This window comes from Littorina saxatilis, linkage group LG7, assembly GCF_037325665.1.
Source record: "Littorina saxatilis isolate snail1 linkage group LG7, US_GU_Lsax_2.0, whole genome shotgun sequence".
In the NCBI taxonomy this organism is placed as follows: domain Eukaryota; kingdom Metazoa; phylum Mollusca; class Gastropoda; order Littorinimorpha; family Littorinidae; genus Littorina; species Littorina saxatilis.
This window is the reverse complement of record NC_090251.1, coordinates 28,914,679-28,929,227: the sequence shown is the minus strand read 5'-3', so window position 1 is coordinate 28,929,227 and position 14,549 is coordinate 28,914,679. Positions and strand designations below refer to the sequence as shown.

At 40.0% G+C, this 14,549-nt stretch overlaps 1 protein-coding gene across 3 annotated transcripts in view; it reads right to left on the bottom strand.

Moving 5' to 3' along the window:
* The window catches only part of LOC138971101 (uncharacterized), a 58,333-nt gene that overhangs the window by 9,825 nt on the left and 33,959 nt on the right, over window positions 1-14,549 (bottom strand). For all 3 annotated transcript variants that reach the window (XM_070343720.1, XM_070343721.1, XM_070343722.1), the window contains exons 7-9: window positions 12,538-13,532; window positions 7,391-7,585; window positions 5,609-5,706 (exon numbers count right to left, since the gene is read on the bottom strand). In XM_070343720.1, the coding sequence (XP_070199821.1) occupies window positions 13,423-13,532 (110 nt within the window). In that variant the 3' untranslated portion in view covers window positions 5,609-5,706; window positions 7,391-7,585; window positions 12,538-13,422. The remainder of the gene's footprint in view (window positions 1-5,608; window positions 5,707-7,390; window positions 7,586-12,537; window positions 13,533-14,549) is intronic.

Genomic DNA, 14,549 nt, shown 5'->3' with positions numbered 1-14,549 from the left:
TTTTCGTGTTTCTATAACCCACCGAACTCTGACATGGATTACAGGATCTTTTCCGTGCGCACTTGGTCTTGTGCTTGCGTGTACACACGAAGGGGGATAAGCCACTAGCAGGTCTGCACATAAGTTGACCTGGGAGATCGGAAAAATCTCCACACTTAACCCACCAGGCGGCCGCGGCCGGGATTCGAACCCTCGACCTTCCGATTAAGAGGCCGACGTCTTACCACCCCGCCACAGCGCCCGTCAGCCGTACATTGAAAACTCTGACTTTGGAACACATTTCCACTTATCCGTGACTTTGGGGGATGTCAGTCTGACAGCCCATTGTAATAAAAAGGATGCCTGCATGTGTTTCAAATCAATCATATTTAAACTACCATTTTCGACATCACTACACAATATTATCCTTTTAACCTTTTCAAATGCCTTTTTACATTTAGTCAAGTTTTGACTAAATGTTTTAACATCGAGGGGGAATCGAAACGAGGGTCGTGGTGTATGTGCGTGTGTGTGTCTGTCTGTGTGTGTGTGTAGAGCGATTCAGACTAAACTACTGGACCGATCTTTATGAAATTTGACATGAGAGTTCCTGGGTATGAAATCCCCGAACGTTTTTTTCATTTTTTTGATAAATGTCTTTGATGACGTCATATCCGGCTTTTCGTGAAAGTTGAGGCGGCACTGTCACGCCCTCATTTTTCAACCAAATTGGTTGAAATTTTGGTCAGGTAATGTTCGACGAAGCCCGGACTTCGGTATTGCATTTCAGCGTGGTGGCTTAAAAATTAATTAATGACTTTGGTCATTAAAAATCTGAAAATTGTAAAAAAAAACAATAATTATAAAACGATCCAAATTTACGTTTATCTTATTTTCCATCATTTGCTGATTCCAAAAACATATAAATATGTTATATTCGGATTAAAAACAAGCTCTGAAAATTAAATATATAAAAATTATTATCAAAATATTTTTTTCGAAATCAATTTAAAAACACTTTCATCTTATTCCTTGTCGGTTCCTGATTCCAAAAACATATAGATATGATATGTTTGGATTAAAAACACGCTCAGAAAGTTAAAACGAAGAGAGGTACAGAAAAGCGTGCTATCCTTCTCAGCGCAACGAATACCCCGCTCTTCTTGTCAATTCCACGGGCACTGCCTTTGCCACGGGCGGTGGAGTGACGATGCTACGAGTATACGGTCTTGCTGCGTTGCGTTGCGTTCAGTATCATTCTGTGAGTTCGACAGCTACTTGACTAAATGTTGTATTTTCGCCTTACGCGACTTGTTATTATTTTCTTTCTTTTTCCACAAAAATCTAAACAACACTCTATTAACTTCTGCTAATACTTTATCAGGGATCACAAATGCCTGCATAAAATAAACAAATTGGGAAATCAAAAACGTTTTTATTACAATAATTTTACCCATGATACTCAAATTTCTTTTCTCCCATGCCGAAATCAAGCGCTTAACAGACGTAATTCGCTCTGTCCAATTTTCCTCAACGTCAGAGGCTGATATGTCATTACAAAAATAAATTCCCAAAATCTTTAATGTTTTCTTCCAAATGAAATTATAAAAGGTGTCTTAACAATGTTTTTGACTTCCTAGCCACATGGCTTCACATTTCGACAGATTCAACATTAATCTGGAAATGTAGTAAAAAGAATCAAAAATCAATAAGGCATGTTTTAAATCCGTTTCACTTTTTCAAAAATAACGTTACATCGTCAGCATACAAAGCAATTTTTAACATATTATCCCAAAACCTATCATTTAAACAATTCAGATTCGAAATACCTTTAACATTCTTATTCTGCCTAATCTTAATGGCCAAAACAAAGGCTGAAGGCGAGAATGGACATCCCTGACGGATTCCAGACTCCACTGGAAAATACTCAGACAACCAGCCTGCATAATTAACACAACTCTTGGCATCTTTCATCAAAACTTCGACCCAAGTTACAAACTCCGGGCCAAACCCAAATTTTGTAAAAACATTTATCATAAAGTCTTTTGAAATACAATCAAATGCATGAAACATGTCAATGGTAACCAAAAGACCTGGTTTATCTTGCACATTCATTTGATCTATGACGTCATCAATCAATCTTAACAAAGATGAAACTTGCCTCCCTTTAATATATCTAATCTGATCAGGATTAATCACATTATGTACAACTTTGTTCATGCGTAGAGCCAGACACTTCATCAGTAATTTATAGTCACTGTTTGTTAGCGAAATAAATTGGACGCCAATTATTTAATTCATCTCTCGGAAGGTTTTTACTTTTATGAATTAACACAATGACAGTATTTCTTTGAGACGCAGACAAACTACCATTATCAAATGCTGCTGAAAAAGAACGTGATATAAATATACTCACTCGAGACCAAAATACTTTAATAAATTCAATTGTAATGCCATCAGAACCTGGCGAAGAACCATTTTTCATTTGTTTTAGTGCGTGTAACAGTTCATTAGCAGTTAGAGAACCCTCGCAGCTGTTCTTATCTTCGTCAGAAAGAGAAGGAACGCTGCAGCCTTGCAAAAAATCGTCAACATTACCAACATGATCTACTATATCTATTTTCTTTGTATACAAATTCATAAAATATTTTTTTGCACACTGTGTATTTGTTTTTGACCTGTACACACTCGCCCTTCATCATCTTTCACGCGATCCATGACCTTTGCATTTGCACGTGCTTTTTCCAAACTCAAGAAATATTTTGTGTTTTTCTCCCCTTCCTCGACCCATTTAGCGCGAGCTCTAACCTGAGCGACTCGTGCCCTTTTAATTTCCATTAACTCGAGTTGCATTTCAAATTATTAAACTTCCAATAACCTTTGCCTCTTACAATCTCACTTACTTTCAATCGAACTAGGCACCCTCTATGGTCTGCAAAAGGAACACTGACCATGCCACAATCAAAGTTCAAATCAAAAATACCGGAGCTAACCGTCTCTGTCTTTACAACACTGTGCGCCAGCAACAGTTAGAACTTACTTAGCGGGTGTAAGTTGTAAACACAAGCTGAACGGTTGGGAAGACCCCACCGACAATTCATTAGGCTCAAAAACAGATCAGCAAGGGGTGGGTTCAGTGATAAATTTGAGGACAGTAGGTAGTCATCGCCAGGTGTGCCCGGTAAGGTGCATGCGAGCTTACTTAAGTGCGAGGCCACCCGAAGCAGGTCTTCTGTTTAAGCATTTTAGTGGGGCGCCATTAACAAGGTACCAACTGCAGGCAGTTTTGAAGAAGTGTGCGGCCACCCTAGGCTGGCAAGTAAGCCGATTTTCTTCTCATTCGTTCCGTATTGGAGCTGCAACTACAGCTGTTATAAATGGTATGCCAATGGAGGATGTAAAAACATTGGGAAGATGGAAATCACAAGCCGTACGGGTATACGTAAGGGAATAACTTAGGGGACACAGTGGCATATATATATACAGTATGGGGAGTTTTCACAGGTTGTGTAAATTGGCCAAGTTGTTAGAAGCAGTTTGCAACGATAACAAGCTTTCACCTGAAGGGGGGGTAGGTTAGGCGTTTAATAGAATAACTTTTCATCTTAATTCAATCTAGCAGTTGCCTTTCGACGCAAGGGACAGGGAAGCCAGGATCCATTGTCTGGCACTGGGGTAACTTAGAAGCTGCATTAACCTCCTCCTAAGTATTAACATTGGAAAATATATTTTTACAGCTTGCTGGATCGTAGGAGCTGGATCGTAGGATCAAGTTTTATCTCCCGCATGGACAAAGGTTTAAAACAGAAGTGTCAGGCGTTACGCCTCCCAATACCTACAAGGCTTATTGAACGACCAGGACTCCGCCTAGGCCAGGTGCGTACGCTGGTGATGGAGACCCTGAAGACCAGTGTACCTCCAACATACATGGTCCTGCATGTTGGGGCCAATGATATTGGGTGGCTTAACAACTTTACTTGGAGAAAGGAACTGGAAGAGTGCGTCCTTTTCCTGCGGACCTTATGCCCCGACACAACCCTGGTGTGGTCGGACATGCTGCCCAAACAGAGCTGGAAGTATAATCAATCTGTAGCGGGGGCGGAGAGGGCCAGAAAATGGGCACAAAGGAAGGCCAGAAAAGTCTTTGGGGCTGAGGGAGGGGAGGTAGTTAAGCACTCCAACACATGCAATGATGGCTGGTGCCTCACCGCTGATGGTTGACAACTTAGAGAGGCAGCTCACCCGTATAATTGGTGCGGGCAGAAGTGGGGTAAATTGCTATCAATTTGTTGGCATAAAATAGACATGGCCACAGGCGAAAGTAATTCTGCTTGGAAGCACACACTATTCTGTAAACTTTAAGGATATCTGCAGGATCCTCCCAGGATTGAGCCCGTTACAAAAGGCCATGTTGTTGTGGTCTGGTTCAGTGGAGGAGGATCATGTGGCTGCACCATCAACCCACCTGTATCAATTGCTAGTCTTTCTCACGGTGTGAGAGCCAGGGGTTGGCGTGCTAAACAGATGAATTTGGTTGGTGTACACCCCCAGATTATTTCTGCAAGTATAGTACGTGCAAAACAGTGCTGAGACAGCCAGGGGCCTACTGATTGGCTGGTACAGATGAGGGCAATTGGATACAGGGAAGCGGAGGGGGTGCATTTCTAAAATATGATTTTACAAAATTGGATAATTACTGCCTGTGGTTATGTCTATCTCCCCACTCTGCGCCCGATTATGCCAAAAAGTATTAATCTGACAGAACAGCAATATGTTTTGTGTTTGAACCTCTGTATCTGTGTCAGAGGAATTTTGCTTCAATGTAAAAGAACAGCTAAATGATTGGCTGTACATGTAGAGACATTTTTACCCTGGTCAGGGTTTTTTGCTTAAAGGGGAATGTACAGCAGCAAGTTTGTTGCTTGTGGAATTTTGAACCCCAGTCAGGGGAGTTTGTTGATGTGTGGATACACATGTGTATAAATCAGTTCAATAAATGATGGAACTGTTACTACCAGGGTTAAGTCTTAAAGTGTGCCCAATGAGGATGGAAGTTGTGTGCATATGTGTAAATATGTGATAAGTGGTGTCTCGACATAACGAATACATTGACAGTTGGTACGGACTCTGTTCATTGGGAGATGAAGAAAACCAGGGATATTTTCGTTCTGAACATACAGGTGTAATATTGATAGTGTAATACATAACTCAACTATAGCGGTATTGAATGGTAAACATTTATGTACAAAGCGAATGTACTTCATTCTAATGTGTTGAAGGTGTTAATCAACTTGAAACTATTTGGTCATTGATTTGCGAAACTTTACTTTGGAACGTTAGAGCGTTATCATTCGTTATTACCATCTAGCTCACCATGTGACTCATTGTGACTTATTTGCAGCCATATCAATGGACTGACGCAAGGACCACGAGTTCGGTTAATTTGGACTTTTGTTTCACACAAAAACACATTTTTATGTTCCTTCTTCAGCAAAGTTTATGTACGTGTAGTGTTAATTTGTATATGCCTCCTTGTAAGTATTTTGTAATTCTTTTTCTTATGTTTTTGGGTGAGTGGGGGGGGGGGGGGCGGGGGTGGAACAGGACTGATCATAATAGAATTACTCACGTTGGTGCAGAACTTCTTTTGGTACTGAAAAAAAATTCCGGACGAAGAGGTGGCCATATTGTTGTTGAAGACATCATCTGCTTTCATGAACAGTATAGCTATTGAAGACAAAAAGATCACACATAAATGAACAGGATGCCTGTACCCCCCACAGAAAGACAGACAGGCAGACAGAGAAGCACACACACACAAATTCAGACTCGCGCGCACACACACACACACACACACACACACACACACACACACACACACACACACACACACACACACCCACACACACACACACACACACACACAGAGTAAATAGCTTAAGGTAACATGTATAGCAAAAACAGAAATGCCAACTGAGAAAGAAAAGAAAAAACAACTCCACGTTTTGCTCCCACAAAAATCATAAGTCACGTCAAGCAATATAAAAACATTTATGCAATCTGTTGGCCTGAAACTAAAAGATTGATATTTTAAATCGTGAATCAGCCATCGATTTGACTACTTAAACCTAGTTTGCCGAAACCAGTAAACTGAGACATCTCGATCTGTTCTCGGCGAAGCATACCAACAGAAAACAAAATTTGCCGATTTTCGTGAATTCTGAGCCCATTTTGAGAGTAAACATGTCATATCTATATATATTTTTTTTTTAATCAGGAATGAATAAGGAATACAATGCAATCAGTGTTGAATATGTTACGAATTGAACAACAACTTCTGTAAACAAACAAGTTAATTTCAAGTCTCCGAGCTAAAAGGCAATACCATAGTTCAGACTGAGTCAAAGCTTGTTAAACCAAAATTAAAACAAATTGGTTACAAAAATGAGATCACCACAGTGTCGCTTCAACATTTTGTTGAGCGTCATTTAAAAAACTGTTACCAAAAAAGGAAACAAAATGTTATCTGGAAAAATAAATCTTGCAAAGTTTCATGATGATCGATCCAGTAGTTTTCTGGGAATCGCCTCACACCCATACCTACATACACCACTACACTCGTCTCAATTCCCAGTCTATCTGAAAACATTTACTCAGAACTCAACTAAATGTGATAAGGCTATTTATACGGCACAAATTCTACTAAAGTTCTTTATGCCTCAAACTACGTTTAACCATTACATAATTATTTTGTCAATATATATTTGTCCAAAAATGATTAATCGTAAAAAGGGGAACACATTATCTGTTTCATTATGTAAAGGAAGGACAAAATAATAAAAGGATGTTTGTTTGCGACACAGTGTCACAAACGCCGTGTACATATTGCAACAGTTGAAGACATTTTGTTGTTGAGAGAGTGACTTGTGCCGATTAGTTGTGTTTGTGTTGAGTATCTACTTGAAAATGGGAGTTTTGCTATATGCCTATGTGTTTTCCTTTTCTAAAATTCAGTTCAAGTCCAAGAAGAAAACGTCATCATGTTAAATTGTGTTATACGGATGCAACAAACACGAAATAAAGGGACAGAGCCTCTCACGTTTCCTTGCACAGACCCCGTTGGGCTTTCACCCAAACTTGAGTCGTCTATCCATTTGGAAAATTACCAAATTTCATGGACTTTCTTACAAAGAGTCGAACACTTCAATTTTGCGACGAATTAATTTGTATAATGGGCTGGTATGACGTATTGTCAGGATTGCCAGTGGTGCAGTGGTGATGCAAGTGAATAGTTCTAGCTCACACACATGCACAACCGACAAAGACACGAGGCGCTCTTAATCTTTATGAATCTCGATCATGTTTGTATGAGGATTAATTACCAAAAGACAAAAAAAACCTGTGTATTTACCATCTGTAAAGAAATTGGTGTCGATGTCCGGTGATGACCAAACCGCAATGTAAAGACCCACCAGTCCTGCGCCTACGATAATTGCTGATACGGGTAGACACACGGCCCAGAAAGTTTTTTTTTGAGAGCAGGCACAGTTTGCGGTGCGTCGAGAAGGTGAACGTCCTGCTTCAGCCGTGTTCCCGTCTGACCCGTCTGGATAAAAAGGGGGGTGGGGGGAGAATGGCAATGTTACGACGACAACAATGACAAGGAGTAAGACGACGACGATGAAGATGATGATGATGATGATGATGATGATGATGATGATGATGATGATGATGAGATGACGATGACGATGATTGTTGAGGATGATTGTGACGATGACAGAGGTAAGCTTATAGGTGACCATGGGAATTGCCAAGTAATTCAGCTATTATTAAGTCAAGACCCGGGTAAACATGAAGAAACGATTTGCTTTAAAGACATCAGTTAGAGCATTAAGTCAATCCTTCGGTCTAACATTTTTTTGTTGGAATGGAAAGTACTTATATGTGATACAGGGATGTCCAATACGCTCAAATGTTGTTATCGAGAGGTACACAAGACATTTGTTAAAAGGATACATATGACTAAGTGCCAAAAGGTGCGCACGAAAAGCGGACAAAGGGGCTAAAAAATAAAAGTTGACAAACACGACTGATATTGTTTTTTTTGTAAAGACAACAGATGCTGGAACCCAATTACGAAAAGAAAAGATAAATTTACCCAAATGGTTTTACAAATAACGATAATTTTGTTCGTTATATCATTCAAAACGGCACTGAGTCATAGCATTAAGGTTATCTCGCACGTTTTTATAGCTAGGGCTTTGAAACTTGGCACACAACCAAAGTATAATGACCTCCAGGTATGGTGCACATCACATTAAACAACATTGAATTTCAAGGTCACAGCGAGGTTAAATTTCCTTTGCAAACTGGAAAATTGTCGTTGTCACGTCTTACATGTTTTAATACTAGATCAGTTAGACTTTACATACTTCACATACTTTCAGCATTTTTATAAAACCTCATTAAAAGTGACCTGCTGGTTAATCTTTGTCAAAGTTCAAGGTCACAGCGGGGTCACATCTGGTCCAAATGTGGAATATTTTCAATTTATTCAGCGCGTTTATAGCACGAGCTTTGAAAATACACACAGTTCTAGTGTATAATGTTCACACACGATTAAAGTCTGGTTGAAAAAGTCAAGGTCACAGCAGGGTCGCGTTGAGGTCAAACATATACATTTTTCAATGAGGTTTTCTCATATGTTTTTGAAGCTAGGGCCTTGAAACTTGGCACACTACGCAAGTTAAATTAAACCTCATCAAATTCCAAGGTCACAGTAAGGTTAAAGATCCTTTAAGGATATTATCTAAAAAAGGTGACCGCCTGGTTAATGTTTGTCAAATTTCAAGGTCACAGCAGTGCCATCTGGCTTAAACTTTGAAAAATTGTCAATTTCTTCAACTAGTTTTATAGTGTTTGAAGTCATTCACACATGATGAAAGTCTGGTTGCTAAAATCAAACGTCAAGGTTGCAGCGGGGTCGCATTGAAGTCAGACACATACAATTGTCATTTTCACGAACGCCTTTTAAGCAACACCTTTGAAACTTCACACATTCCAAAGTTTTGATGTTGTTTGGTTATAATCAAAGTGTGGTCAATTTCCATGATTGAGAGCATTCAGAGGGGTCAAGTTGAGGTCACACAAAAAGTGATAATCTTTATAAGACTCACGTTTGCTGCTATTGCTCACTTGACATTGGTGAAAGTGCTTATTTTATAATTGTTGATCTTGATGTTTTGACCAATTAATATTACCAGGATCAACCATACCAGATTTCAAAGTCCAGAAGTTGTCAAACCTCAAACCTGTTGGAAGTTTCAAAGATTTAAGCATCAACAAATTTCTATTTGATTTGACCTTAAATAACAGATTTGACCTTAAATCTTAAAACAGATCAACCAGACTTTGGTTTTATATAAATTGAAGTTCAATACAATTTCCTTTTTTTTTTACCCACACGAGACCCTGCTATGACCTTCACATTTCTCAAGGATCAACCTTGAATTCTCCATGTTGAACAATCATTAAGCAAAAGCGTTGTTTGAAGTTTGAAGGTTCTAGCTTCAAAAATCTCTGAAAAAATATGTTTCATCCGTTTTCTGAACCACATGTGACCCAGCCGTGACCTTGAAATCTGACAAGGGTCAACAAGACTTTTACCATGCATGGGGGCGATTAAACCCCAAATGTGTGTGAAGTTTCAAGGTTTCAACTTAAAAAAACGTCTGAGAAAAATATACATTTTCCTTTTTGGACAATGTGTTGCACGCAAGACAACACGACAAACGCTCGTGTTATCATTCTTTTACTTTAAGGTCGACTTGCGTGCCCGCTCTTTCGCTAATCTCAATTAAAATTCATCTTGGAAGTTCGGTTTTATTACGCTTTTAATTAAGAAGATTAAACTAAGACAACAAATAGTTAGTTTTACCCATTAAACTCGATAAGGTAGTGACATTTTATGTTGAACGCAAGATGGTGTCGCACGCAAGATCTGAAAAGATGTTGACGACATAATTTCAACACTTGATAGCGCATTCGTGGTTCGTGATTTCTTCACAAATTTTGAACACAGAATGTGTCACGTGGTTCCGTAGATGAAGTAGATCTTTGTACATGTAAATTTTGTTTTTAAAAGAAAATAACCGTTAATTACCGAACATTTTGTCGCACGCAAGATATGACGAAATTTTCAAATCTTTTTTGAAAAATGCTGTTCAAAAGTTCTGCAGTCTTTGCTGGATTACTTGAAAGACAGCAGTTTGATACACCGTTATCGCTTGACGTGTCGACATCAATTCCAGAGTTTTTGAAAAAGAAATTTAGTAAATGTCTGCGATTGAAAAATGTATGCCGTGATGACGACACATCTTGCGTGCGACACCTTAAAATTCGGTTATCGAAAAAAAAAAATTCTCTCGAGATTTAGATTTGACGTTTGGTCTCGTCTGTAAAGCGATGTTTCAGGCATTCAATCAAATGCAATTCATTTGTGCTTCTTGTTATTTTTCTGTGGCATATTCAAAACACGAGGTATCACGATGTCCGTTTTCAGATGGCCGGTTTTGGCGTTATTTTTGACTTTAAACAAAGATAACTTCAAAACCGTTCAAGTCAGACACACGAAATTATGTCCACTATCTCTTCGCACATTCATCCACACACACACCAATTTTCAGCAGACACACGTTTTTAGAAACATTTTTATTGTAAAACAAAGTCGTCTTCTGTTCTGTGAGCACCTTTTGGCACTTAGTCATATACATTTAAATTCAGTAATTGGCTATGGATCGAGCTACCAATGCAATTACAAGCGAAGGTGTTGAATTTTGTTTGCTAAAATTGTGTTTTATGTGCTTGTTACAAAGTTTTTTGGGGGCCTGTACGGGAAACATCGTTTACAATAGATTGTACGACGTCCTCTCGCTGCTGTACTACAACGTTGACGCCGACGTTGGAAGGACAAGGGCATAATTATCGTTCAAAACTGATCACTAAAGAAAAGTGGTGATACGAAACAGCGCCAGCATCATAATCGAGTGGGTAACGCTCAGCGCAGGGAATGGATACCACTCAGCGCAAAAGAAAACACACATTGTAAGTTTATAAAAGGACCTAATGGATCCAAAACTGTCTCTTATTCTCCCAAGAGCTATACCGTTTGGTTTTGGGGTTGAAACTATGACATCACACACCAGGAACACCTTATTACACAGTTATTCAAATCTAAAGTGGATCTGTACGTGTGTTGCTGCGGGACATTGATTTCCCCGTGCTTCCTTCTCCAACGCTAGCTTTGTTTTGATTCCCGGCCCACACTTCGTCCCTGACATGTTAACGTTTGAGATTTTTTTGAGAGAGGAGAATTTGTTTTGTGCTCTGTTATATCATAGAGACAGCATGATGTAGACTGCACGAGTAACTTGTGGTGTGGCCGCCCGGCCTTGGATCTTGGTTGGTGAGGAGAGACAGGAACAAGAATTTAACAGACACGTAAAACAGAGTTGCGTTGTTGTATGTAGTCAAGTTAGAGAGAGATAGAGGAATAGAGTGAAAGAGAAAGGGGGGAGGAGGGAGAGAGAGCATGAGGCGGGGGGGGGGGGGTCTCTGCAGGGTTTGTATGAATACTAGTGCTACTGACGCATAGTGATAGCCAATATTGGGTATAAAAAGGTGATATCCACATCTAGTGCAAATGAGAGGTAGTGACAAGGACTGGGTGGCCGAGTGGTAAACGCACTTGCCTCGGAAGCGAGAGGTTGCGAGTTCGACCCTGGGTCAGGGCGTTAGCATTTTTCTCCACCCTTTCCTAACCTAGGTGGAAAAAACCGAGATCCCTTCGTGTACACTACATTGGGGTGTGCACGTTAAAGATCCCACGATTGACAAAAGGGTCTTTCCTGGCAAAATTGTATAGGCATAGATACAAATGTCCACCAAATACCCGTGTGACTTGGAATAATAGGCCGTGAAAAGTAAATATTCGCCTTAATTGGCTTGAGATTTACTGGCCGATGTGAATGCGTGATATATTGAGTAAAAAATTCCATCTCACACAGCAGAAATTAATATGTAAAGCGCTTAGAGAACGTCAAGCGCTATATAAATCGCCCCATACATAATGACACGCGAGCCTTGTATCAATAGTGCTACTTGTTGATTATAGTTCTACTTCTTTTCGTCACACTTCAAAAATACTGCAACTGAGACGTAGTGGTTACGGGAATTACCCCCTGAAGGGAGTGTGGTATCCATTGTGTACGTCCGGCAGTAAGGTAATAGTATTCTTGTTCAAATGAGGGAGTAGGTCAAGGGTGGATCCCCCCTCTACGTTAAAACATTTAGTCAAAACTTGACTAAATGTAAAAAAGCATTTCTGAGGATATCATCTAGAAGAATTCACGTGCATAAGTTTGCAATTATATCACTGGTGATTCATTGTTCAGAATGTAGTTAGCAGATTTTAAATTCATAATCGTAGTGTGAGATAGTTTCAATAACGTTTACGAAAGACTTCTATTATTGTAAGCTAGTAATCAGTTGTATACTCACTGTCTTGCGAAAAACCGTCGTCAGATGCTCGTGAAGACGCTGGGGAATGGTTTGCAACTGTACAGTGATCGTCAGATTCTGACGTAGGTTGGTTCCTCTCATTTGAGGACGGAAACTCGGTCAATTCAGTTTCCATCTCGATTAACGTTATTGAATGACTGTATATATAGCTGACACTAGAACCAATTCAATGCACTTAGAAATGATCTCATCGAAGGCATGCTAACAAAAAATATCATGCAAACAGATTGACGCCAGCTACGAACAAAATATAATTGATGTACTATACTGTCTCTACTAAAGATTTTCTCGCCGACATTACCACTGAACCAGAAACACGTATGTCACAGTTTTAAAGTCAGGAACATGTTATTCTTAAGACATGGAGAAAACACTTTTCATTGGGATGCACAAGAAATCTGAAAGCACAACTGATCATGAAAACTGAGGTGTTTCCACGACCACACTATGAGTAAGGTATGAACAATCCCGTTCCAAGAAACAAGAATAGACGGACTACAGAGACACGTCATACGTTGAAAACCTTGCGTACCGGCACAAGGATTACATAGGAACCACCCTCTCAAGACCCCGACCCCGAACAAAAAAAACCCCACTCCCTTGTAAGAAGACCCAGTTTTCTCAGATTTTCTGTTCATAACCTCTGTAGTATTTTTGGCATTTATATGGACTCCTTCATTTCGAAAGATCTGATTTGTACGGATCTTTGTAGGTCTTTAAAAAGAGGTTCCACTGTAACGAATAACGAAATCGGGACGTGAGAGGGACTGTGAAAGCTGACTGACGTGCACGTATTTATAGGTCTTGCCCAATGATTAGAAGGGTAAGGAGACGTTATTAAATTTCACGAAGTGAAGTTTCTACTCATCTTAGCTTGCGGTGGCATGGCATGGCGACGGGCGCAGTGGCGTGGTGGTAAGACGTCGGCCTCCAGTCTTTTGCTGATGACACCCAGCTGTATAAACCCAGTCCCCCTGCAGAGACACATTTCGCCATCCAGACCATTCAGACATGCATCACTGATGTTAAATCTTGGATGGTCGATAACAAACTTAAGCTGAATGATGATAAGACTGAAGTCTTACTGTGCAAAAAGAAGAACACTACATTTCCCTCTCCCCAACCTGTTTCTGTTCAAATAGGCAACACCAACATTCTTTTCTCACCATCAGCTAGAAACCTTGGATTCACCCTTTCATCTGACATGACCCTTAAAGGCATATGTACGCGCTCCCGTGTTTACAAAGTGTAGTTTGCCCATAATCGATGTCAAACGCACCATAAGACCATGTAATGACGATATGTCGCCATGCGCGGACCATATACATGCATTACAGCTTGTTTTAGAGTCTCAAAAACTTTGGATGTAAACAAAGACGCGGAGTTATTTCCCTTGCGTCAACGCTACCTCTGTTGGCAAATCTATAAATAGGACGATCCAGATCAAAATGAAAATTAACATATCTCAACATTGAAGGGGTCCTAGACCACAATATTTTGCAGGGAACTTAATTTAGCATGTCTCCAGCTGTTGGTAAAGCAATTAGCGTGTATAGTCATCGAGTACATATGGCTTTAACAAACATATATCTTTAGTCTGTAGAGCAGCTTATTTTGAGCTTTGTAAGATCAGCACCATTCGCCACACACTCTCCTCTCAAACAACTAACACTCTTGTCTGTGCCTTTGTTCTTTCTAAACTTGACTACTGCAACTCTCTTCTCTCTGGCTGTCCTCTGTACCTCCTGCATAAACTACAAAAAGTCCAAAACTCGGCAGCACGCCTCATTCTGAAAGCACGAAAACGAGATCACGCAACACCACTTCTTCACACACTGCACAGGTTACCTATTCAAGCCCGCATTGACTACAAACTGTCCACCCTCTGCTTTAACTTCTTTTCTGGCTCGTCTCCTGCTTACTTCTCTGAACTCCTCACTGTCTATTCTCCAGCAAGACAACTCCGTGCCTCTTCTGACTGTCGCATCCTT